This window comes from Babylonia areolata, chromosome 14 (assembly GCF_041734735.1).
Source record: "Babylonia areolata isolate BAREFJ2019XMU chromosome 14, ASM4173473v1, whole genome shotgun sequence".
NCBI classification, from domain to species: domain Eukaryota; kingdom Metazoa; phylum Mollusca; class Gastropoda; order Neogastropoda; family Buccinidae; genus Babylonia; species Babylonia areolata.
In genome coordinates this window covers 36,153,421-36,181,296 of record NC_134889.1, presented here as the reverse complement: position 1 = coordinate 36,181,296, position 27,876 = coordinate 36,153,421, and the positions used below count along the sequence as shown (strand labels likewise).

Genomic DNA, 27,876 nt, shown 5'->3' with positions numbered 1-27,876 from the left:
AGTGACTGGAAAATCAAACAGAGAGACACTGGAAAATCAAACAGAGTGACTGGAAAATCAAACAGAAAGACACTGGAAAATCAAACAGAAAGTCACTGGAAAATCAAACACAGAGTCACTGGAAAATCAAACAGAGAGACACTGGAAAATCAAACAGCGTCACTGGAAAATCAAACAGAGAGACACTGGAAAATCAAACAGCGTCACTGGAAAATCAAACAGAGAGTGACTGGAAAATCAAACAGAGTCACTGGAAAATGAAACACAGAGTCACTGGAAAATCAAACACAGAGTCACTGGAAAATCAAACAGAGTGACTGGAAAATCAAACAGAGTGACTGGAAAATCAAACAGAGAGTGACTGGAAATCAAACTGGAAAAATCAAACAGAGTGACTGGAAAATCAAACAGAGAGACACTGGAAAATCAAGCAGAGTGACTGGAAAATCAAACAGAGAGACACTGGAAAATCAAACAGAGAGTGACTGGAAATCAAACTGGAAAATCAAACAGAGTGACTGGAAAATCAAACACAGAGTGACTGGAAAATCAAACAGAAAGTGACTGGAAAATCAAACAGAGAGTCACTGGAAAATCAAACAGAGAGACAATGGAAAATCAAACAGAGAGTCACTGGAAAATCAAACAGAGTCACTGGAAAATCAAACACAGAGTCACTGGAAAATCAAACAGTCACTGGAAAATCAAACAGACAGTCACTGGAAAATCAAACACAGAGACAATGGAAAATCAAACAGAGAGTCACTGGAAAATCAAACAGAGTCACTGGAAAATCAAACACAGAGTCACTGGAAAATCAAACAGAGTGTCTAGTCATTTGCATGAGATGATAAACCAAAGTCTCATGTGCAGCACACACTTGGTGAACTGAAAAGGAACCCACAGCAACAGAAGTGTTAGTCCACTGGCAAAAATCTGTTGAAGAAATCCACTCAGGAAAGAAGTGCATGGAGGAAAAAATACAAAAAAATGGGTGGCGCTGTAGTATAGCGACACGTTCTCCCTGGGGAGAGCAGCCCGAATTTCACACAGAGAAATCTGTTGTGATAAAAACAAATACAAATACAAATAATCTGATAGGCCCACAAATGTATAAGCATGCACTCCAGGCCTGACTGAGCATGCTGGGTTATGCTGCTTGTCAAGCATCTGTCTAGCAGATGAGGTGTAGCATACATGAATCTGTCTGAACACAATAACGCCTCCTTGAGAAACTGAAACTGAACTCAAGACAAGCTCTTTTAGAATCAGCCGCTTCTCAAAGCCAGGTTTGCATTGCATGGTCAGTCAGACAAAAGTGCTCGGTCTTCTTAGCTCCTAATCTCACCAAAGGTTTCCGCAGATGGCACCATACAAAATTCCACACTTTCTCCAGATCTCTTCCAGAACAGATTGAACATTTTCCACACCAAACACGAAGCCAAAACTGAACCAAAAATTAATCTGCCACACTGCTGATAAAATAAACCAGAAGACATCCCAGTATCAATGTTCAAAATTCATCACATTTTTTTGTTGTTTGTTTTGTTTTGTTTTTTCTTACTGTTTTATGTATTAGGCTTTTTGTCTATTGGTATTGTTCATGGGTTAGATTATAAAAATTCCAAGACTTCTCCAGTCCCCTGAAGGCCAAACCCTTTATCTTCCCCAAGACTTTTCCAGCCCCGGAAAATGGTTCTCTTGTTTTTTCAGACTTTTTCCACATTTCTATGGCTGACTGTAGGAACCCTGTCAACACTTTCAAGTGACCCACTTCTGCTTACTCTGTCAACAGGGTGAGTGCTGTCAGTCCTCATTTCTCACACAGATTGGCGCAACCAGCACAGTGCAGTGCAGTGTTCACAGAGTGAACATAGTGCTGGAGACTTAATCAGTGACTGGTATTTCTTTGATCTAGCATTATTATTTGTTTGTTTTTTGTTAAGAACGTGTGAGTATGTGTGTGTGTATGTGTGTGCGTGAGTGTGTGAGTGCACACACGAATGCATGCATGTCTGTGCGCGCTTGTATCTCTGTGTGTATGCAGGTGTAGTACTATTAGTTTATAAATGTGCATGACCATGCAAAATGAAATCCACTTAATAGTGTTCTACACACTTCCTTGTTGTCCTGACTCACAAGAGTTTCAAGGAAATCCTGCAGTCACCATGGTTGAGACAAACACCATTTAAAAATCCCAAAATACATGCAAACAACACATGAAACCACTAACGTAACCGTTGCGGTCACTCACAAAGCTTTCAAAATCATTCCATTCTCAAGGACATGCAAAAAAAAAAAAAAAAAAAAAAAAAAGTGGGGTCAAGTGGCAAGCAACTGACCCTTGACCCTGGATGGTGACCCCGGCATGCTGAGGTCACTGGTTCTTACAGGGACACGCTGCCACCATGCCAAACTAGGCCACACACACACACGGTGGTGGGGGAAGGGGGGAAGGGCATGGATACCTGGCAGGGGCAGGGTTTTTGACCTCGACTCGTCCGCCACAGTCAAGGAGGCACCACGTGAAGAAGACCCAGCACCGCTGCCACTGCTGCTGGTCTTGAACACTCCCCCTGAAGAAGCGTGAGCTGAAGTGGACATCAGCGAGTTCTTGGCTGACGACGATGCCGAAGGCTCTTTCTTCTTGCGGGGCAAGGTGGATGCCCTCACCTCCGGGGCAGCCTTGACCTTTGGGCTGGTGGGGGTCACAGAGCGCGGGGACCCCCGCCGGGGCACGCTGGGCGTGGCGAGGTGAGAGGCAGCGCTGGCGCTGCGAGCGGGATGATGATGATGGGGAGGGCCACCATGGGGGTCAGTGGGGGTGCTGCAGGCACTACCCCCTCCTCCTCCTCCCCCACCACCGCCACCACCCCCTACCTGCTTGGTGGGGCTGCGCAGGGAGGGGATGCGGCGGCGGTGGGTGGGCGGGGTGGTGAGGTCTAAGAACATATTACCTGATTTCTGATTGGTGGTTGTCTGATGGGGCGATGGTGGCGGTGGTGATGGTGACTGTCCTGTCGTGCCATCTGACGGTGGGATGCCGATGGAGGGAAGGAGGAAGCCTGTGTCTACTACACCTCCTCCCCCTCCTCCTGCGCCGCTACTGCAGCTGTTGTTGTTGCTGCTGCCAGCACTAGACTGGGTGCTGTTCACCAGGTTCTTATCTGCAACACCACGGATGGGTCCGATGGGCCGCTGGCGGAGCACGACGTGCGAGCTGTTAGTATCCTGCGAGGTGTTAGGCGATGACATGTACATTGCAGCCTGCTGCCGCCCAGGCATCGACTGAAGGTGGTAGTGAGGGGGCATGCGGCAAGCGTCAGACAGTGACGGTGCCTGACCCCCCCTGACGGAGGTCATGACCACCACCGGTGATCTGTCACGACCCTCCAGGATATATGGCATGCTGGGTAGGGCTACGTCTACAGGTCCGTCCACAGCGGAGCGGTAAAAAAAAAAGGGGGGGAGAAAAAAAGAGAACACAAGAGACAGTGTGTCACCAACAACAGAAATGAAACAAATGACAGAATGACGCAAGTAATACACACACATACATATATATGTGTTGCATGCAATAATGTGAATGAGATGAAACACGCTGAGGGAAAATTTAACAAATGCAATACTGGAAAATGAAGATAATTCAGTAGTTACACAACAACATACAAAACAAAGCAGAAAAGTGGGACCTTTCTTTCTTTTCATTTTATCTTATCCACAAAAAAGAAATTCTTAACAACTATTATAAAATTAATTCTTTTCAGATAATGGGCATAGTTCTCGAAAAACATGCGCTAGATGTCTAATGATTGCTGTGAATGACCAGGAGAGCTTGATTAATGAACCACAATTAGAAATATATATGTACTGAATACTGATTCTAATCAGCTTTGCTCAGCGTCAGTGGTGAGTGCTTGTTGAACTGTAAACTGTGTGCTAGTGACAGAACTGTTCCTAGTTCTCTCCAGGAATAATCAGCATTCATGTAGAAGACAGGGAGGTCAAGGTGGAGGGAACAGATACCCCTGTAAAGTCTGAAAACTATGGAAATAGTTCTGGTGCTACACCCAAGCGAGTCAATCAGCTAGCAGAAGCATGATGCTGCTCAAAAATGGGGTGGTTATTTTCTCTGAATGAATTCAAACCATTAGCGATGACTGTGCATCACGTCTTAGCCAAGCCGAAACAGCAGCTTCATGGAAAAGGAATGAAAGACAGTCCCTAAATGTATATATGACAAAGCCAAAAGCATCCCTCAATTATAAATCATTGAAGCTTAAAGATAACCAACAGCATTAACAGCAAGCACATTTTTTCATCAAACCAATGAAACAAAATGATACATATCATGCCTCAATCCACAACTGAAGAAATTTCATAATATTTCAACGGAAACAAACAGTGATTTCACCAGAAGCATGCTTTTTCATGTTCTAATATATGCGCATTAAGAAAAAAAATTAAACATAAGGAATAATAACAGACTAAAATCATATACACTGCAAGCTGTCTGCTCAGATACACATGACTGAAGCTACAAAAAGACACAAAATGTGATACAAACATATTCAAAAACAACCCTGACACATTTCTGACCTTGACCAACAAATTGTCCATCCCATTCATTGACCAACAAATTTTCCATCCCACACCTTAATCAACAAATTGTCCATCCCACACCTTAATCAACAAATTGTCCATCCCACACATTGACCAACAAATTGTCCATCCCACACCTTAATCAACAAATTGTCCATCCCACACATTGACCAACAAATTGTCCATCCCACACATTGACCAACAAAACAAATTGTCTATCCCACACATTGACCAACAAATTGTCCATCCCACATACTGACCAACAAAACAAATTGTCCATCCCACACATTGACCAACAAATTGTCCATCCCATACATTGACCAACGAATTTTCCATCCCACACCTTAATCAACAAATTGTCCATCCCACACATTGACCAACAAATTGTCCATCCCACACATTGACCAACAAAACAAATTGTCTATCCCACACATTGACCAACAAGTTGTCCATCCCACACATTGACCAACAAAACAAACTGTCCATCCCACACACTGACCAACAAATTGTCCATCCCACACACTGACCAACAAAACAAACTGTCCATCCCACACATTGACCAACAAATTGTCTATCCCACACATTGACCAACAAACTGTCCATCCCACATACTGACCAACAAAACAAACTGTCCATCCCACACACTGACCAACAAAACAAACTGTCCATCCCACACATTGACCAACAAATCCCACATACTGACCAACAAAACAAACTGTCCATCCCACACACTGACCAACAAATCCCACATACTGACCAACAAAACAAACTGTCCATCCCACACATTGACCAACAAATCCCACATATTGACCAACAAAACAAACTGTCCATCCCACACATTGACCAACAAATTGTCCATCCCACATATTGACCAACAAAACAAACTGTCCATCCCACACATTGACCAACAAATCCCACATACTGAACAACAAAACAAACTGTCCATCCCACACATTGACCAACAAATTGTCCATCCCACATATTGACCAACAAAACAAACTGTCCATCCCACACATTGACCAACAAATCCCACATACTGACCAACAAAACAAACTGTCCATCCCACACATTGACCAACAAATCCCACATATTGACCAACAAAACAAACTGTCCATCCCACACATTGACCAACAAATTGTCCATCCCACATATTGACCAACAAAACAAACTGTCCATCCCACACATTGACCAACAAATCCCACATATTGACCAACAAAACAAACTGTCCATCCCACACACTGACCAACAAACTGTCCATCCCACATCTTTACCAACGAATTGTCCATCCCACACATTGACCAACAAAATCTACTGATAGCGTCCGACTCAGGAAAAATTTCCCTTCTCACTCTTCTTGACTTGTCAGCTGCCTTTGATACGATAGACCATTCAATCCTTTTTTCCCGTCTTCATTTTACATTTGGTATCAACGGCACTGCTCTAAACTGGTTCAAATCTTATCTCACTGATCGATTCCAGTCTGTCATTGTTGATCATTTCCAATCTGAACCCGTTAAAATCGAACATGGAGTCCCACAGGGATCTGTTTTAGGCCCAGTGCTCTTCACACTGTATACTGCTCCTCTCGCTGAAATTATCAACCGCTATAATATCAGTCATTCTTATGCTGATGACACTCAACTCCAGAAGAGTGATACCCCTGAAAAATTGTTGTCGCTCTTGCAAGAACCATCCAACTGCTTCCTGGACATTCAAAACTGGAAGACTCGAAATAAGTTACAACTGAACACGGACAAAACTGAAGCAATGATCATAGGAACTAAACAAAAACTGTCTTCCATCACAATTGACACAATTAAACTTGGCAGTATATCCATCCCTCTTTCCACGTCAGTCAGGAACCTCGGTGTTGTCCTTGACAATACACTGTCCATGCAAAAATTTATCAGTCAGACATGTCAGTCCTGCTACTGTCAACTGCGACACATCAGTGCCGTCCGGAAATATCTGTCCACTGACGCAACATCCAGACTTGTCGTTTCTCTCATTCTCTCTCGCCTTGACTACTGTAACTCTCTATTGTCTGGTCTGCCTGCTTCATCCATTCAGTCCCTTCAGCGCATACAAAACTCTGCTGCCCGACTCGTCCTCAGAAAGAAAAGATCTGAGCACATCACTCCTCTTTTGCAACATCTCCACTGGCTCCCTGTCTCCCACCGAATCAAGTACAAGATCAGCACTCTATGTTATAGATGCATTCACAAAACTGCCCCTTCCTATCTCTGCGGATGCCTTCACCTCTACACTCCATCTCGCTCACTACGATCGGCCTCGGATCCACTCTGTTTATGCATACCCAGATTCAAACACTCGACTATTGGCCGCTGTTCTTTCTCTGTTTCTGGACCTTGTGATTGGAATGAACTTCCTTTTTTCGCTTCGTCAAGTCTCCACACTCAGCTCTTTCAAGTCTGGCCTTAAAACCCACCTCTTCCCAAAATAGCCTCCCTTGCCTGCCCTTCCTTGTCTTTAGTTTCTACAGTATTAGAGTTATGCATGCGTGTGAATGACTGGTGCGAAAGCGCTTTGATTTGTCTCTGCACAAGATCCAGCGCTATATAAATACCATTATTATTATTAAAACAAAATTGTCCATCCCACATCTTGACCAACGAATTGTCCATCCCACATCTTGACCAACAAATTGTCCATCTCACACATTGACCAACAAACTGTCCATCCCACACATTGACCAACAAATTGTCCATCCCACATATTGACCAACAAACTGTCCATCCCACACATTGACCAACAAATTGTCCATCCCACACATTGACCAACAAACTGTCCATCCCACACATTGACTAACAAACTGTCCATCCCACACATTGACCAACAAAACAAACTGTCCATCCCACATCTTGACCAACGAATTGTCCATCCCACATCTTGACCAACGAATTGTCCATCCCACATCTTGACCAACAAACTGTCCATCCCACGTCACACATTGACCAACGAATTGTCCATCCCACACATTGACCAACGAATTGTCCATCCCATGCAATTCCGCCTGTGGACTTCAGCCGACAAAAAACCAGTCTTAACTATTACTTTTGGTTTTGGCTGTCGCCATTGACAACGAACATAGGTTGGATTTCGCCACACTAGAGTGTCACGGGGGAAAACTACTTCTGAACTTTCTGTGGATGAAGTGTTTGAAATTTCCTTTGAAACAGTGCAAAGCCAGCTTGATATACCACTCAACCTGTATATATGGACTGCTGCTGTCAAAATTGCGCAGTCCAAGGGCAGCAACTTCAGCAGATTTCGCTTGGTCAGAAATGTGTATAGAGCACTTCCGACATAGAAAACTGCATCTTTTCACAACTGAAAAAAAAAAAGAGAGAGAGAAAAGAAAACTAACTAGAAAAGAACAACGAAAGCCAAAAGTGAACAAGTCTCCCAAAACGATGACCTCGTCTTTGATTCATAAAGCCTCTCTCACCTTTATCTTCCACGGCCTTGGGAGGTGTGGGGCTGGAGTAGTTGTCGTGGAAACGGTTGTCGAGGGAGATCTGCTGCTGTTTCTGCTCCAGCTCCTCCAGCTCTTTCTGGTAGACCTCTCTCTGCTTTTCCTGCAGATGGTGAATCATACACTACAGAGAGCTTGGATAACTGACCACAAAATATCTTGCATGTGTTTCAGTATTTTGTCTGGTATGTCCCTCAGTGCTTATATGATATTCAGCTTTTCACGTTTCATCCTGTTCATTGTATTTGTTCAGTTTATTCATTTTATCACAACAGATTTCTCTGTGTGAAATTCTGGCTGCTCTCCCCAGGGAGAGCGCATCGCTACACTACAGTGCCACCCATTTTTGACTCACTTGTGTAAACAAAGTGAGTCTATGTTTTAACCCGGTGTTCGGTTGTCTGTGTGTGTGTGTGTGTGTGTGTGTTCGTGGTAAACTTTAACATTGACATTTTCTCTGCAAATACTTTGTCGGTTGACACCAAATTAGGCATAAAAATAGGAAAAATTCAGTTCTTTCCAGTCATCTTGTTTAAAACAATATTACACCTCTGGGATGGGCACAAAAAAATAAAAAATGAAGCCTAATTATATGCAAACTGCATTTACTGTTATATTTATATTTTTTGTATTCTCTAAACTTGGCACTTTGATCTGATATTCTGACCCAACAACAAGAGCAGTCATTATTATCATTTTTTGTTCAAACAGAAACTTCTTTTGCTAAGCATGGAAGTTTTATTTAGTTTGCAAACGTTTTGGTGCAGATAGTAAAAAAGGGAAATTATTCTGTAATTAATGCTATGGGATTTAATTCGCTTTAAACTGATCTTTCTCATCTGAAACATTACTTTTTGAAATTATACTCAATACATAAAAAGCTTGGATTTTTTTTTAAAGTGTATCACAAGTGAGTCTTGAAGGCCTTGCTTCGCTTGTTTTGTATTTTTTCCTGCGCGCAGTTTTATTTGTTTTCCCTATTGAAGTGGATTTTTCTACAGAATTTTACCAGGAACAACTCTTTTATTGCCGTGGGTTCTTTTACATGCACTAAAAGTGCATGCTGCACACGGGACCTCAGTTTATTGTCTCATCCAAATGACTAGCATCCAGACCACCACTCAAGGTCTAGTGGAGGTGGAGAAAAGATCGGCAGCTGAGCAGTGATTGGAACCAGCGCGCTCAGATTTTCTCGCTTCCTAGGCAGACGTGTTGCGTCTAGGCCATCACTCCACTTGCGATCATCTGCTGACTCACATGTTCTTTGTGTCCCACTTAGTAAATATATATATATATATATATATATATATATATATATATATATATATATATATATATATCAGGTATGCTGTTTTAAATTTGACAATACTCGCATAATTTGCGTCTGAACTTTTAGCTATTTCGCAAACTTGTTGATGATACACAAAGGTAGTGTACCATGTGAAAAATTTCAATGAATTTGGTTCTCTATCACTGAAAAAATACTTCGTCATAAAGCGGTTCACTTTTTTTGGGACACCCGATATATCAAGGACAGAGCGCCTTTTCATACCTTGGCTCTGCCACCTTGGAATAAAATTCCCTTCCAAATTCATCATGCTGAAACAAAATGTCCATTCAAACCTGGCCTCAAAACACATCTATATAAATCTGCTTTCATGGATGTCTGGGTGCTGGCAAGGTGTGTCTTGTGTGTGTGTGCGTGTGTGTATGTGTGTCTGTGTATGTGTGTGTGAATGTGTGCGTGTGTACGTGTGTGTGTGTGTGTGTGTGTGTGTGTGTGTATGTGTGTGTGTACATGTGTGTGTGTGTGTGTGTGTGTGTGTGTGTGTGTGTGTGTGTGTGTGTGTGTGTGTGTGTGTGTGTGTGTGTGTGTGTTTTCATCAAGTTAGCTTTGAACTGGATCTTGTTTAGCGCTGTCAGCAGCATTAGTACCAGGTATCAAACTGAAGGAAAAAATGCATTCTATTATCATTATCATTATTATTTTTATCATTATACATTAATAATACTCTGTTTACAGCAAGGTCATTCTGAAAGTTGCAGGCAACTCAGTGCATTTTGTCTGTAAGCAGGGGCCTTAATTTCCAAAAACGAAATGAGAAGTGTATCGTCACTGAGGTTTCTTATATTTAGAAGCAATTGTATCATACAGTATATGATTCTTTAAAAAAAAAAAAATAAATAAATAAATAAATAAATTTAAAAAAAAATCTTAAACCACTTTGAATACAATCATACTGGCTGAAAAAAACAAAAACTGAAAACACATTCCTGGAGAACGTACAACGATAACTGTACGGATTTAAACAAATGTCCTATTTCTCATGATGAGAGGACATGTGTCCTCTTTTCTCAAGATTTTAGCCACCCCCAACACTGAAGCTGCTGTTGTCAAACTGTAGAAACACATCACTGAATGCCTCAAGTCACTTCAACAGAATGTAGACTTTCATTTCGGCCCCAAGTGCCAAAAGGAGCAAGGTAAATATTCCTGCGTCCTTTGGAAGACCATGAAAACATATATAAACAGAAAATCAACCAATGATGAGAGAACTAGAAATATGAGGATAAAAAGAAAAAGAAGAAAAAAAAGGCCTTTTGGATGCACAACTTGCAGGAGCGGAAGATGTCTTCCTAAAAAAAGAGTGCTGCAGAGGCATGAAGAAGGGAGGTAATAAACTGAGGAGGTGGGGGTGGGAGTGGGGTTCACTAACTGCATCTACATTCCATCACCCCACCTGAGCGGAGAGGTATTTCGCAGAGGACAAGTATCAGACCCCAGCCGGAGTCGGCACCTGTGAGGTCACTAAACAGCACGTGCAAAAAACATCCCGTCCCCAATTCCTCACCTGCAATGTCAGCTGCTCCGTCAGCCGCTGCCTCTGCCGCTGGTACTCTTTGTACAGCTCACTGCTTGAGTCACGCGCGCTGCCGCCACCGCCGCCCCCTGACCCTTGAACCTGACCCTTCTGGAGGGGGTCGCTTCGATCGCTCCCGGCCTGTGTGGGAGGCGAAGACGAGAGCGCAGGAGGAGGGGTAGGGTGGTTCCCTCCCCCCACCACCACTGATGACGCCGACATGTGCTCGGAAAGCCGCCGCGCCAGAGGAGTGGCGCCGGGCGAGGGCGAGGCTTGCTGGGGGTTGTGGGACTGCTGGAGGACCAGCGAGGACCGAGGAGAGGCCATGATCCGGGGGTCCTCGGCAATGGAGGCCCGCGTGTCCACGGCCTCACCCTTAGCGAACAGCTTGTCCATGGACATCAGCATGGGGTTCCGGGCCGGCGGGGTGGGAGGGGGCGGCAGGGTGGAGAGGGAGGAGGGGGCTGGGGCCAGGGAACGGGACAGAGCGGCCAGGTCACCGGAGGTCACCTTGAACACAAAAAAAGGGGGGAAAAGGTCAAGTAGTAAGTATTGATGCATAAATTACTTGTCACACATGACTGAAGAAGAAAAGAAGAAAAAAAGAAAGAAAAATGCTGTTTTAAGGGATTGCAAAATAAACTGGACAATATGGAAATTTCCCCAAAGAATCCTTCCTTTCATGTCTTCTTCTTCTCTTTCTTATTTTCTTCTTCTTCTCTTTCTGCTTCTACTTCCTCTCCTTCTATCCCATAGTCTCTGAGCATGAGGGCACTACTGGCAACCAGCAACAAACATTTTTACCATCAGGGACAATTCCCACAAACATGACCATGACGTGTTCATTTCCACACACGTTTACTTCCACATGACATTTCCGTGAGCCCTGCCAAGGGTACACCAACACCACCATGATGTCCTAGTTTCATCAGGAGGTCAGATTTCCCTCAACTCAACAAATGCCAGTCACAAACTAACCATCATCTTCTCTGTTTGTGGGCTGCAACCCACTGCCCTGATGACTGTGAAAAGGGTTTGAGTCCTTTAACATTGAACCAACTTCAGTCTCACTAATAATAGCAATAATAACAATCAGTATTTATACAGCGCTAAATCTTGCGCAGAGACAAATCAAAGCGCTTTCATACCAGTCAGTCACATGCATGAACACAAAACTCTAAACTGAAAAAAAACTGAAAACAACAAAGAGGCAGGGGAGGGAGGCTATCTTGGGAAGAGGTGGGTTTTAAGGGCAGACTTGAAAGAGCTGAGTGCTGAGACCTCACGAAGCGAAGGAGGAGGCTCATTCCAAATTCAAGGTCCAGAGACAGAGAAAGAGCGGCGGCCTACAGTGGAGTGTTTGAATCTGGGTATGTGTAAACAGAGTGGATCCAAAGCCGATCGTAAAGAGCTTCTTCTTCTTCTTCTTTTCGGTCGCACTTGTCACAGAGTCAGGCTGGCCTGCGAGACAAATGTCATCGTGGCTTCCAGGTCTTGTCTGCAGCCGTAGAGCTTGGTGCGTAGTGGGGTCGCTTCTGGCCACACGGTGTCTCTCAGTCCCTGGTGGAGGGGACAAGTCTGCAGAACATGTTCTGGTGTTTGGTCTTCAAGACCACAGGGACAGGTCGGTGATGGTGCCAGCTTCAGCTTCTTGAACATGTGCGCGTTGAGGCGGCAGTGTCCTGTGCGTAAGCGCATAATTGCTACCTGCTGCCAGCATTCAAGCTCGTGATATGCATCCCTTGTGGCTTGTGGTCGCAGTGCTGCCTTCACAAGGGTCTTCTTTTCAGCGAAGCTAACACTGTTGTTTGGTTGTCTTTCTTTCGCTTCGAGTTTGGCGAGCTGGTCCGCAATTTCGTTGCCTGGAATTCCGCAGTGGGCTGGAACCCATTGCAGGACTACTCGTCGTTGCTGGGCAACTTCTTGTAGTTTCTCCTTGAATCGCAAAGAGCGAGGTGGGGTGTCGATGTGAAGGCAACCACAACAGCCTTACCAAACTGCCACATTTCCATCCCCACCCCTCCACCCAGGGTCTGATTCTCATTCCAATGGGATACATACCATGGGATCACGGCGAAGGCCGCTGGACAGCCCGTCAAACTGGGGGTTGAGGGAGCGGGTCATGATCTCCGCAGAGCGAGGGCGGGCGGCGGGAATGGCGGAGTGGGGGAACATCTTGGGCTTGATGGGCGTCACCAGGATCTGCTCCGACCACGAGGCCTCCAGGGACGGCTTCACCAGGGGGCGCACGTCCACGTTCACTGACTGAAAAAAAACAACCAAAAAACTGACTTTTTTTTTTTTCTTTCTTTTTTTTTTTTTTGCTGCCCCATCATCTGCACACCTTCTGTCCAAAGGGACATGAATATCAATCAACATTTTGTGGTGAGTGTACACAAACATACATTACAGCTGTCCATCACTCACAAACCACACCTCCTGTTCAAAGGGACATGACAGCCGTCCATCACTCACAAACCACACCTTCTGTTCAAAGGGACATGACAGCCGTCCATCACTCACAAACCACACCTTCTGTTCAAAGGGACATGACAGCCGTCCATCACTCACAAACCACACCTTCTGTTCAAAGGGACATGACAGCCGTCCATCACTCACAAACCACACCTTCTGTTCAAAGGGACATGACAGCCGTCCATCACTCACAAACCACACCTTCTGTTCAAAGGGACATGACAGCCGTCCATCACTCACAAACCACACCTCCTGTTCAAAGGGACATTACAGCTGTCCATCACTCACAAACCACACCTTCTGTTCAAAGGGACATGACAGCCGTCCATCACTCACAAACCACAACTTCTGTTCAAAGGGACATGACAGCCGTCCATCACTCACAAACCACACCTTCTGTTCAAAGGGACATGACAGCCGTCCATCACTCACAAACCACACCTTCTGTTCAAAGGGACATGACAGCCGTCCATCACTCACAAACCACACCTTCTGTTCAAAGGGACATGACAGCCGTCCATCACTCACAAACCACACCTTCTGTTCAAAGGGACATGACAGCCGTCCATCACTCACAAACCACACCTTCTGTTCAAAGGGACATGACAGCCGTCCGTCACTCACAAACCACACCTTCTGTTCAAAGGGACATGACAGCCGTCTGTCACTCACAAACCACACCTTCTGTTCAAAGGGACATGACAGCCGTCCATCACTCACAAACCACACCTTCTGTTCAAAGGGACATGACAGCCGTCCATCACTCACAAATCCCACCTTCTGTTCAAAGGGACATGACAGCCGTCCATCACTCACAAACCACACCTTCTGTTCAAAGGGACATGACAGCCGTCCGTCACTCACAAACCACACCTTCTGTTCAAAGGGACATGACAGCCGTCCGTCACTCTCAAACCACACCTTCTGTTCAAAGGGACATGACAGCCGTCCGTCACTCACAAACCACACCTTCTGTTCAAAGGGACATGACAACCGTCCATCACTCACAAACCACACCTTCTGTTCAAAGGGACATGACAGCCGTCCATCACTCACAAATCTCACCTTCTGTTCAAAGGGACATGACAGCCGTCCATCACTCACAAACCACACCTTCTGTTCAAAGGGACATGACAGCCGTCCATCACTCACAAACCACACCTTCTGTTCAAAGGGACATGACAGCCGTCCATCACTCACAAACCACACCTCCTGTTCAAAGGGACATGACAGCCGTCCATCACTCACAAACCACACCTTCTGTTCAAAAGGACATGACAGCCATCCATCACTCACAAACCACACCTTCTGTTCAAAGGGACAGCCAAAGGTGTCGTAGGGGATGCTCTGCAGCCAGGCCAGCAGACTGAGGTCAGCCTCGCTGAACCCCGTGTCCTGCAGCAGGGAGACGTAGCTGATGGCGGTGGAGTCGGCGCCGGTGGCCGCCTGCTGGCAGTACTCCACGCACGACTCGTAAAGCACGCCCTTCAGCACCAGCTGGATCAGCCGGTCACTGCGCGACACCGCCACCTTCACGCCTGAGTCCCCCTGTGTCAGGAGTCACAATAGCAATGGTAGTTAGCAGTAAATGGATTATGTTGTGTTGTGTTGTGCTGTGCTGTGCTGTGCTGTGCTGTGCTGTGCTGTGCTGAGTTACTTTTTGTCGTAATAGATTTCACTGCGTGACACCGCCACCTTCATGCCGGAATCCCCCTGGGTGTCACAGCAACAATGGTAGTTAGCAGTAAATGTACTGTGTTGTGCTGTGCTGTTCTGTCCAGTTGCACTGTGTTGTACTGCATTACGTTAAGGAGAAAGGTGGCAGAATGCCTAAGACACTCATCTACCCTGTGGGGGTCTGGGTTTGAATCCTGTTTTCACCCTTTCTCCCAGGTTTGACTGGAAAATTGAACCGAGCATCTAGTCATTCAGATGATACAATAAACTCAGGCCCAATTTGCAGCACGCACTTTGTGCACACGGAAAGAGAACCCATGGCAACAAGCGTGTTGTCCTCTGGCAAAATCATGTGGAAGAAATCCACTCTGATAGATACACAAATATATATATGCATGCACTCATGGCCTGACTAAGCGGGTTGGGTAATGCTGCTGGTCAGGCCTATCAGATGTGCTGTAGCGTATATGGATTTGTCTGAACGCAGTGATGCCTCCTTGAGAAACTGAAACTGAAAAAAAATGAAAACTGGGTTGTTGTACTGTTGTTGTGTGTCGTACTCTGTCGTGTTGTGCTGTTGTTGTGTGTCATACTCTGCTGTGTTGTACTGTTGTTGTGTGGTACTCTGTTGTGTTGTACTGTTGTTGTGTGTCGTACTCTGTTGTGTTGTATTGTTGTTGTGGGTCGTACTCTGTTGTGTGTCGTACTCTGTTGTGCTGTACTGTTGCTGTGTGTCATAATCTGTTGTGTTGTGCTGTTGTTGTGTGTCATACTCTGTTGTGTTGTACTGTTGTTGTGTGTCGTACTCTGTTGTGTTGTACTGTTGTTGTGTTGTACTGTTGTTGTGTGTCGTACTCTGTTGTGTTGTACTGTTGTTGTGTTGTACTGTTGTTGTGTGTTGTACTCTGTTGTGTTGTACTGTTGTTGTGTTGTACTGTTGTTGTGTGTCGTACTCTGTTGTGTTGTATTGTTGTTGTGGGTCGTACTCTGTTGTGTGTCGTACTCTGTTGTGCTGTACTGTTGCTGTGTGTCATAATCTGTTGTGTTGTGCTGTTGTTGTGTGTCGTACTCTGTTGTGTTGTACTGTTGTTGTGTGTCGTACTCTGTTGTGTTGTACTGTTGTTGTGTGTCGTACTCTGTTGTGTTGTACTGTTGTTGTGTTGTACTGTTGTTGTGTGTCGTACTCTGTTGTGTTGTACTGTTGTTGTGTGTTGTACTCTGCTGTGTTGTACTGTTGTTGTGTGTCGTACTCTGTTGTGTTGTACTGTTGTTGTGTTGTACTGTTGTTGTGTGTCATACTCTGTTGTGTTGTACTGTTGTTGTGTGTCGTACTCTGCTGTGTTGTACTGTTGTTGTGTGTCGTACTCTGTTGTGTTGTACTGTTGTTGTGTGTCGTACTCTGTTGTGTTGTACTGTTGTTGTGTTGTACTGTTGTTGTGTGTCATACTCTGTTGTGTTGTGCTGCGTTGTATAGGAGGAAGGTGGCAGAATGGTAAAGATGCTTATCTACCAATGTAGAGAACCTGTGAGAGTCTGGGTTCAAATCCTGCTCTTGCCCTTTCTCCCAAGTTTGACTGGAAAATCAAACTGAGCGTCTGGTCATTCACATGAGACAACAAACTGAGGTCCTGTGTGCAGCATGCATGTGGTGCACTGAAAAAGAACCCATGGCAACTGAAGAGTTGTCTTCTGGCAAAATTCTGTAGAATAAATCCACTCTAATAGTAATACTGTAATTGGTATACAAATACATGCACTCAAGGCCTGACTGAGCACATTGGGTTATGCTGCTGGTCAGGCATCTGCCTAGCTGATGTGGTGTAGTGTGTGTGTGTGTGTGTGTGTGTGTGTGTGTGTGTGTGTGTGTGTATTTGTGTGAATGCAGTGACGCCTCCTTGAGCTACTGATACTGATACTTGAGAAACTGAAAGTGTTGTGTTGTGTTGTACTGTACTGCATTGTATTCTGTTGTGTTGTGTTGTACTGTACTGCATTCTATTCTGTTGTATTGTGTTGTACTGTACACTTCTCCTCTTATTCCACACATCCTCTGTTGTTTGTTTTTTGTTGTTTTTTTCTATCAGCAGATGCGGTGCAGCGTATAAGATACATATGGATCATTCCCCATGCTTTGACACCTCACCTTCACCTTCACCTTCACCTCTCCCGTAGTCTGGGTTCAGACCGTTGGGGCACCGCTGCTGACCTGGCCACCACCCCTCTCCACTCTTCACGGTTTTCTGATTTCCTCAGGGCGTCACCGAGCGTCAAGCCTGTCCAACCCCGGATGTTGTCTTCCCATCTCTTCCTCTGCCGTCCTCTCCTTCTGCCTCCTTGTACGGTGCCTTGCAGGAACGTTTTGGCAAGACCAGATGATCGGGAGATGTGTCCATACCACCTAAGTTTGCGTTTTTTCACTATGGACAGAAGGTCTTCGTAGGGTCCAATACTTTGCTTGATTCTGTTCTTCACTTCCGTGTTAGTGATGTGGTCTCTGTAGGAGATGCCAAGTAGTCTACGAAAGCATCTCATCTCGACAGCTTGGATTCTTCTCTCGATGTCCGCAGTCAGGGTCCAAGTCTCGCAGGCGTAGAGCAATATTGAAATAACCAGGGAACGCATCAGTCTGATTTTTGAGCTGAGAGCGATGTTTTTGTTGTTCCAGATGGTGTTCAGCTTGTTGAGTGCCATTGTTGTTTGGGCAATTCTCGAGAGTACTTCTGGTTTAGATCCTTCATCTGACACGATTGCTCCCAGATATTTGAAGCTGTGGACACCTCACCAAAACTAAAACTGATAGAGACATTTAACATTACTTAATACTTCCTACGAGAAGACGATATTCAATCCAAGTTTTTTTCTTTTTTTTCTCTTTTTTTCCAACGAGAAAAATCAAAACGAAAACCTTCCCACCTTCTCTGCAGGGAGGAACTTCTCGACCAGAGGCAGCACGTCCTTGAAGCACTGGACGCGGGCATTGCTAGGGTTCCAGTTCTGGTAGTCGACGTGGTCGGACAGCTTGGGCAGCGACAACAGGAAGCACAGGTTGCTGTAGTCCTCCTTGGTGGGACACAGGCCCTCCAGGCAGTTCAGGCACCGCACCACCTGTAGGGAGAGGAGGGGGTGAGAGGGGGTGAGAGGGGTGTGGGGAGAAGAGGGAGGGGACAATATATATATATATATATATATATGAAGGATCAAGTAAATGTGTGTGTGTGTGTCTGTGTCTGTGTGTGTGAGAGTGGGTGAAGGGTGTGTGTGTGTGTGTGTGTGTGTGTGTGTGTGTGTGTGTGTGTGTGTGTGTGTTGTGTAAAGTTGTATTGTGAACACTGTGTGTTGTATTGTGATGTGCGTGTGCGTGTGCGTGTGTGTGTGTGTGTGTGTGCGCCATGGAAGCTGCGATACATAGCCTAGAAATGAGTGTGTGGAGGAGGGGGGTAGAGGAGGTGCAGGGAAATGTGTGTGTGGTGTGTGTGTGTGTGTGTGTGTGTGTGTGTTGGGGCTCATGTACTTTTATACATGTGTATTTGACTGTGCTTTCATATCTGTGAAACTGCATGTTTGGTGCATATGTTATGCAGATGTGGGTGTATGTGTGAATGTGTGTCTCCATGTTTTACATTTATTTGCTTATTTATCATCATTGTTGTCTTTTTAAATTTTATTATTATTATTATTATTATTATTATTATTATTATTATTACTACTACTACTACTACTTTTTAAAAAATTATAATTATTATTTATTTATTTATGATACATGTACTGATGTAGCGTGCACTATAATGTTAACGCTTGGATGGCAGGATTTGAGTTATTGTCAATTGTGTAGTGCAAGAGAGACAGCGGACACATATTTTGGCCACTTGGAAATGTCAGAGTGTGTACAATACGTAATGATAATGTGTGTGTGTGTGTGTGTGTGTGTGTGTGTGTGTGTGTGTGTGTGTGTGTGTGTGGAAACTATGTTTACATTCAAATGTCACTTCAAGCACTGGCAGTTGCAGCTGTTCAGATTATGTCGTGATGCATAGTCAACTGGACTGCATTCCAACACAAACGTACCGTGCACGCAGGCACACCCACTCCATACTCACCCCCCCACCCCCAAGTTGCCCAACACACACACACACACACACCACACTGTCAAACACACACAATGTATACATTTATATGTACTACTACCAGGTAAACAATGTTCACCACCACCCATTATGATTTATCACACCCACATCCTCTTTTAAAAATAAAAACAAACCAACAGGAAAACAAATAAAATTGTAGGCGGAAAAATACACACTTCAACAACAATAACAAAAAAAAAGGGTGACACTCTCAGTGTAGCGACGCGCTCTCCTTGGGGGAGAGCAACCCAAATTTCACACAGAGAAATCTGTTGTGACGAAAAGAGTAACACAATAGAATATGATACAATGCAATGCAATACAATGCAGAGAAATATGTTGTGACAAAAAGAGTAACACAGTTTCAGTTTCAGTTTCAGTAGCTCAAGGAGGCGTCACTGCGTTCGGACAAATCCATATACGCTACACCACATCTGCCAAGCAGATGCCTGAGCAGCAGCGTAACCCAACGCGCTTAGTCAGGCCTTGAGAAAAAAATAAAATAAAATATTCAAATAAATATATATATATATATATAGAGAGATAGATAGATAGATAAGCGTACATACATAAATAAATAAATAATAATTATGATATAAAAAAAAAAGATAGTAGTAATGAAAATAATGATAAAATAATAATAATAATAAATAAATAAATAAATAAATAAGACAACAATGATGATAAATAAGCAAATAAATATAAAACATGAAGACACACATTCACACATACACCCACACATGCATAACAGATATGCCCCAAAAACGCAGTTTCACAGATATGAAAGCACAGTCAAATACATATAAACGTACAAAAGCTCCAACACACACACACACACACACACCACAAATTTCCCTGCACCTCCTCTACCCTCTCCTCCACACACTCATTTCTAGTCTATGTATCGCAGCTTCCATGGCACACACACACACACACACACACAAACACGCACACACACACACACTCACACACACAGATGAACACTTACTTGTACAAGCACACACACACACGCCCATATCTCCCACCCCCAACCCCACACACATATATACAAAGATATATATATATAATACATACGTTCCAATATCCTGATGCTCCCACAGTGTAGGCATGCATACACTCACATACCTCATCCTCTATCTCACCTCCTCCCTGCACCCTCACACACACACACACAACACACACACACACACACATGCACAGAACTCTCCTGACACTTGTGTACACTTACACTCTCACGCATGCACAAACGCACTCAAAAACACAGACCCACACATACGCACAAACACACACATACACACACGCACAGAGGCTGCCACTGATTGGCCGCAAGAGGGATGGGAAAAGATCTCTGATGCCAAGAACGTGGCGTCTAGTGTGTTGCTCAGTCTATTGTATTTGGAAAAGCCCACAGAGACTCTGTTCTGTTTTGAAGAAATTTGCGCAATGTTGGTTTGGAAATGATGCCGATATTTGTTTGATTTGCAAAGCATCGTGCTCTACCTTTCATGTCAGACTTACGGCCGCTCCCTCTCTCTGCTTTTATTTCTTTGAGGCGATCGATGGTGTGATGGCCTTGTAGTTGTACCTGTTCTTTTTGATATTCTTTGACTTTTCTGAGGATTTCCGATTTTCCTAGATGTAGGCCGCTCGTTGGTGTTGCGTTACCAGCAAGTCTGTCAGCTCGCTCATTTCCCTTAACTCCTGCATGTCCCGGGCAGTATGACCATGTGAGTTTTTTTTATCTGAAAGTTGCGCATTGCCTTATGCCACTCTGGGCTTCCCATTCCGTTTTCAATTTTCTGTATGAGGTTCATTGAGTCGGTTAGAATCATGGCATGTTGGTTTCCGGGCGTATGGATGGAGTAACACAATACAATGTAATAGAACAGAACAGAATATGTCTTTACTACCAAGTGTACCGGAGTCAGAAACAGATACAGTAGAAATTAGGATACATACGAGCTCGTACAAGTGCATATCAATATAAAATGTTGTGCATACTCACACATGCACGCACTGCACACACACACACACATGCACGCACGCACACGCACTCTCTCTCTCTCTCTCTCTCTCACACACACACACACACACACACACACTCACACACATTTGAACAGAAGCCGCACATTACATGTGGATGGGGTTGATGACTAGATCTTCAGGTAGATGGTTGTTGATTTCACAATTCTATTTACCATACTGGATTTGTTCAAGAGACAGGACACTGATTGCTTTGGGGATAAAGCTATTGGTGAAGTGATTGGTTTTCGTCCTTATACTTCTGTACCATCGACCAGAGGGGAGCGTCTCAAAAATCCCAAAAGCTGTATGTGATTCGTCCTGGCTGATTGATTTTGCTTTTTGGAGCAGCCTTTTTGGAGTAGCCGCTTATAATATATGTCTTCTAGAGAAGGTAGATCAACCCCGGTAATCTTGGTGGCAGTTTTTACGATTCTGTTATATAAAGGGCTGCAACTTCTGCCTTGGAAATGTTTCCATACCAAACAGTAATACTAATAGTGATGGTCAGCACACTTTTAATGACTGCTCGGGAGAAATCAACCATGATTTCTTTTTTAATTCTGAACTTTTTGTGGTGCCGAAGAAAGTACAGGCACTGTTGTGCTTTCTTAATTTTTTGCGTATTTTTCTCCCATTTCAAATCGTTGGAAATGATCAGTCCGAGTAATTTAAATTCGCTGATTATCTCTACTTGTTTGTCTTTAATGACAAGTGGTAAGCGGTCAGATCTGGTCTTCCTGAAATCTAAAATTAATTCTTTTGTTTTTGATACGTGGAGGAAAGTTCTAAGTTGTTTTGATCACACCAACTGGCAAGTTCCAGTACTTCTTCCCTATATTTTGACTCATCACTGTTCGTAATCAGCCCTTCTACTAGTTCTAGAGTAGTATCACTGGCAAACTTGACCATGGTGTTACATTCATTTTGAGTTGCACAGTCATGTCTGAATAGTGAGTACAACAGTGGACATAGAACACATCCCTGTGGGGTTCCTATGTTGAGAATGTATGAGGAGGAGGTGAGGTCACCAACTTTAACAACTTGCGGTTTGCATCTTAGAAAATTTTGGATCCATATGAAAATTGATTCAGGCAGTGAGAGGTCTTTCAGTTTAAAATATAGTTTTTATGATACTATTGTGTTGAACGCAGAGCTGCAGTCAATGAAAAGGATCCTGGCATAGCTGTTAGGATAATTTTCAAGATGTCTGAGGACATGGTAGAGACCTATGCTTATGGCATCTTCAACTGATCAGCTCTATAGGCAAACTGAAAGGGATCAAAAGATGGAGTGCAGGTTTTTAGGAATTGTAGAATCAAGCATTCAAATGTTTTCATGACGACTGATGTTAAGGCTACGGGACGATAATCATTAAGACAGCTAGGCTGTACTTTTTTAGGAACAGGAATGATTGTTGATTTCTTAAAGCAGTGTGGCACCACACAAGACTGAAGGGGCATGTTAAATATGTCAGTGCAGACACTAGATAGTTGGACTGCACACTTCCTCAAAAGGCCTGGCGAGATGTTGTCAGGGCCAGCAGCTTTTCTCATTTTCAGAGACTGAAGTGACGTCTGACTTCATTCTCTTGGACTATGAAAGGGGGAGTGGGGGTGATTTTGGGTGCAGCTATGTCAGAAGTAGACAATGGTTTGTTGAATCTGGAGTAGAATGTGTTGAGTTTGTTGGAAGAGTTCTGTCAGTGATGTCAACTGTCTGGTGGGTCATTTTATAACCAGTGATGTTCTGCAGTCCAGTCTATACAAATTACAATGCAATGCAATGCAATACAGTACATAACAAATACAATACAGTGCAATACAATACAATACAGTACAATATAATACAATACAGTACAGTACAATATAATACAGTACAATATAATACAATACAGTACAATACAATACAGTACAATATAATACAATACACAACAAAAACTCCCCAAGCTCACCTCATCAACAGTGAATGCAAACCAAATTTCACACCAAGAAATTATATCTGTTGTGACAAAAAGAGTAATACAATACAATACAAGGCAAGACAATACAACGCAGCACAATACAATAGAATAAACAGAGAATGCAATACAATACTACAATGAATACAATACAATACAATGCAGAGAAATCTGTTGTGACAAAAAGAGTAATTAATACATTACAATACAATATACAATACAATAATACTAAATAATAATAATAATTAGTATAATTACATAGCACTGAATCTTGTTATAAAATACAATGTAATGCAATACAATGAAAAACAATACAATATAAAAATTGCCCAAGCTCACCTCATCGACAGTGACACAATACAATAAAATACAATATCAAAATTGCACAAGCTCACAAAAACTGTCTTCCATCACAACTGACATGATCAAACTCGGCAGTACATCCATCCCTCTTTCCAGTTCAGTCTGGAACCTCAGTGTTGTCCTTGACAACACATTGTCCATGCAAAAATTTATCAGTCAGACATGTTAATCCTGCGACATGTACTGTCAATTGCGGTGCATCAGTTCTGTCAAGAAATATCTGTCCACTGACGCAACATCTAGACTTGTCATTTCTCTCATTCTCTCTCGCCTTGACTACTGTAACTTTCTACTGTCTGGTTTTCCTGCTTCATCCATTCAGTCCCTTCAGTGCATACAAAACTCTGCTGCCCGACTCGTCCTCAGAAAGAAAAGATCTGAACACATCACTACTCTCTTGCAACATCTCCACTGGCTCCCTCTCTCACACAGAATAAAGTATAAAATCAGCACTCTATGTTATAAATGTATTCACAAATCTGCCCCTTCCTATCTCTGTGGCTGCCTTCACCTCTATACTCCATCTCGCTCTCTACGATCGGCTTCAGATCCACTATGTTTACGCATACCCAGATTCAAACACTTGACTGTTGGCCGCCGTTCTATGTCTCTGGACATTGGAATGAACTTCCTCTTTCACTTCGTCAGGTCTCCACACTCAGCTCTTTCAAGTCTGGCCTTAAAACTCACCTCTTCCCAAAATAGCCTCCCTCCCCTAGGGGCCTCTTCCTTGTCTTCAGTTTTTTTCCAGTTTTAGAGTTATGCATGCGTTTGAATGACTGGTGCGAAAGTGCTTTGATTTATCTCTGCACAAGATTCAGCGCTATATAAATATAATTATTTTTATTATCATTATTATTATTATTATCAACAGTCATAGAATACAATATAATACAACACAAAAACTATCCCCAAGCTCACCTCATCGACGGTGACTTCGTAGTTCTGCATGATGTTGGGCTCGGCCTTGATGCACAGCAGCTCCAGATACTTGTGCTTGGTGATGACGTACTGGAACTTGGTGCCGCTGAACCCTTCCATGCCCAGCAGGGGCTGAATGAACTCGATCACGTCGTCCCACTGACCGTCCAGAATCAGCTGCCGCAGAAACAACAGGTCGTCCGAGAACTGACCGTTGATGATGCCCGTCTCTCTCTCCACCGACAGCATGGAGATGTTGAGCTCGCGGTTCTGGAGAAACTCCAGCACCAGTTTGATGATGTCGGATTCCGACACGATGAGGCCATTTTCCGCAGGCATTCTTTTGGGGGGTATGGGGAGGTGTTTGAACACTTAAGTGTTGTTTTAGTGACCAACAGGGGCCTGTTGGTTGTGTTGTGTCCAGTGTTTATTTCTTAGCACAATAAAAGTGATTCCACTTCATTGTTTCAGTGCTTTGTGAACATGAATCAGTCAAGTTGGTTGGAGAGGAATCTGACTATGTCACATCCCTGAAACAGATGACAAAAAAGTAGTCAATGATTCCAGGAGAAATCTAACAAATTGTATATATATATGATTAAAGAAATGAAACAACTAGATATTCCACAATACAATATAAAATGTTTAAATGTTCAACAGTATACAAAAAAAAACCTGAGCTAACCCAAATCCTGTGAAATGTGAGACTGAGAGGGAGGGCAAGAGAGAGGTTGCTGGGGGGGGGGGGGTTGTTTGTTTTTTTGTTGTTGTTTTTGGAGAGAGCAAATTTATTCAAAGTTACTGGTTTGAGAAAGAGAGAAGACAAGTGCCCAACCACTATAATCATGATAAAGTTAGATGACAGTCTAAATCAAACTAAGCCAGACACACTAGATTCAAGTTTTAATCATCTGTTCACTCCAACAAACTGCTCCATGCTTGCATGACTTATAGAGGCGCATCACATGATCTGCGCTACGAAGTTGATTGGCTCTCCAAAATTGTGAGCAACAAAGGTGATCGAGAGAGGTCAACATGCGAACAGCAGGCTTCTTTTTTTCAACTTTTTGCTTCATTGTACAGAGTTTGGTATTAGCAATGGAGGCTACATGTATCAACAGAAGAAATGGAGGACAGCACATTTGCTGCCTTTGCCTATGTTGACTGCCTACAGCATTGTTAGCCATTTCGAGGAAAAGTTAATCTATGTGCTTGCGCAACTTTCATAGCCATGGAACTCTCAAGCAGACTATTGGAGTATAGAGCCATTTGGAGGACTTATACAAAATGATGATTTCATGCCCAGAATAAACATTTCCAAGCACACAACAGTGTCATATAAAATAAAAGCTGAGAAAACACAAAATTATGTCTTTAAACACACACATACACACACCATGTACATACACACAGAATATAAAACAGAACCTTTGTGGGAAAACATAAAGGAAAACCCAACTTCTAATGTGACAATATGCCATGTGATGTTAAATATCAATGCTATGCTGAGATCTGACAAAGGCAATATATTGTTTCAGTGTTTGTCATCAGTTGACTATAGCTAATCATTCTTCCTTTTCTTTTGTTTTCTATTTATTTATTTACTTTTTAATACAATGTGAATGTTGTAAAATCAAGTACACAGTGATCAGTGGAATCAGTGTGTTAACTAGTGTGTGCTATTGCTCATGTTGATGATTGTGTACCTTGTTGTGCCCTGTGTGTGTGTGTGTGTGTGTGTGTGTGTGTGTGTGTGTGTGCATGCACGCATGCGCGCGCACGTGTGTGTGTGTGTGTGTGTGTGTGTGACCGTATACATGTGCATGAACTTTGTGATTCTCTTACTTCAAATTCCTTTGATGTCATCATTAGATCAGGCTTTGTTATCATTATCAGTTCCATACTAATGAATATATCACATAATGTACAGTGAACGTTCTCTTCTGGTGTTATGCTGCAATGACTTTACAGTTTACTGCTAATGGCAATTAATACACCACAAGTAACATTACTGTGTGCACAAGTACACAAATGCAATCCGTCTCCACGAGAATAACTTTTTTTTCAGATCTCCACTAGTATCCACCAAAAATAAGTGATATTTTACTGCAAATGCCGAATACATACACTCTTGTTTGTATTTGAAACCCGTGAGAAGATATTATCCCATCACTAATCTGTCACAATGCAACAGCTTCGAATTCCAGAATCCTTGAAGTTCACAGCTATCCCCATAATCACCACAACATTCCATCCAACTTCACCCCAACACAGCAATACGTGACCTTAATTTCAAGACAACATATCTAACACCACAACAAATGCCTTATAAATGACTGCTGCCACTCTGATGATGAACATTCCAACTTTAAAACGGACCTCATTACAAATTTCTCAGGCCGTGTTTTGGCACTCCAGCCGGGAATGAAAACACCGGAAGTGAGTCACAGAAATTGTCTGCTACGAAGGAAGGGAGATAAATGTATCAAGGAGAGCTAAGTTTCAGCTTCACTTTCAGTTTCGAGATTCGTGCGGACAGTTCCATGAATTATCGCATGTCGCGTGGCCTCACAACATCAACATATACACAGATGTTTTCAAAATAGGAGGCGAGCAAGCAGCAACCAAAGACAGTAACTTTTGCTCTTGCAGAGGCATCACTATTGTGGGAGCATGTTGGCCCGTATACCTGTGTGTCACCGTATTTGCTATGTGTCATTGCTATGTGTCACCAGATCCTCTGTCACTGTGTCCGTGTGTCGCCGGGTGGATCAGGAATATCTACGTCGCAAGAATCAGACTGGCTTTTGTCGCGATGGACTGAGGGCGCAGCGAATAATAAAATCCGGTCTGGACTATCGTAAGGCAGACATCAGTCCAGTCAACAACACAATGATGAAGGCGGTCGTCAAGGGAAAGAAGAAGAAGACAGCTGATCAGTTGATCGGGGGTCAGCCCGATACCCCCCCGTGTCGATACTCCCCCGTGTCGATACTCCTCCGAGTCGATAGTCCCCCGTGTCGATACTCCCCCGTGTCGATACTCCTCCGAGTCGATAGTCCCCCGTGTCGATACTCCTCCGAGTCGATAGTCCCCCGTGTCGATAGTCCCCCGTGTCGATACTCCCCCATGTCGATACTCCCCCGTGTCGATACTCCTCCGAGTCGATACTCCTCCGAGTCGATACTCCTCCGAATCGATACTCCCCCGTGTCGACCGATTGAGCGACCGTTGCGTGTCACAACTGAGCAGAAGAATAATTGATTGGTATTCCAGTAGCCTAGCTGATCTCAATTTATTGACAGCTGCAGTGTATATCTGAGGGTGGTGAGGCAAAGCATACGTACGACTTAAGTCATAACATTGTTCGGTTAT

General features: G+C 43.6%; 1 protein-coding gene across 7 annotated transcripts in view; it reads right to left on the bottom strand.

Annotated features, from left to right (window-relative positions):
- The window catches only part of LOC143290022 (WD repeat-containing protein 47-like), a 74,590-nt gene extending 47,658 nt beyond the window's left edge, over positions 1-26,932 (bottom strand). For 2 of the 7 annotated variants that reach the window (XM_076599351.1, XM_076599352.1), the window contains exons 1-8: positions 26,881-26,932; positions 24,502-25,031; positions 18,025-18,216; positions 14,740-14,982; positions 13,021-13,224; positions 10,951-11,469; positions 8,072-8,201; positions 2,958-3,425 (exon numbers count right to left, since the gene is read on the bottom strand). In XM_076599351.1, coding sequence (XP_076455466.1) covers positions 2,958-3,425; positions 8,072-8,201; positions 10,951-11,469; positions 13,021-13,224; positions 14,740-14,982; positions 18,025-18,216; positions 24,502-24,840 — 2,095 coding nt within the window. In that variant the 5' untranslated portion in view covers positions 24,841-25,031; positions 26,881-26,932. Of the gene's footprint in view, positions 1-2,468; positions 3,426-8,071; positions 8,202-10,950; positions 11,470-13,020; positions 13,225-14,739; positions 14,983-18,024; positions 18,217-24,501; positions 25,032-26,628 lie in introns of all 7 variants that reach the window. The other 5 variants (XM_076599353.1, XM_076599354.1, XM_076599348.1 and 2 more) reach the window with 4 other exon arrangements.
- Positions 26,933-27,876: the final 944 nt, after the last annotated feature.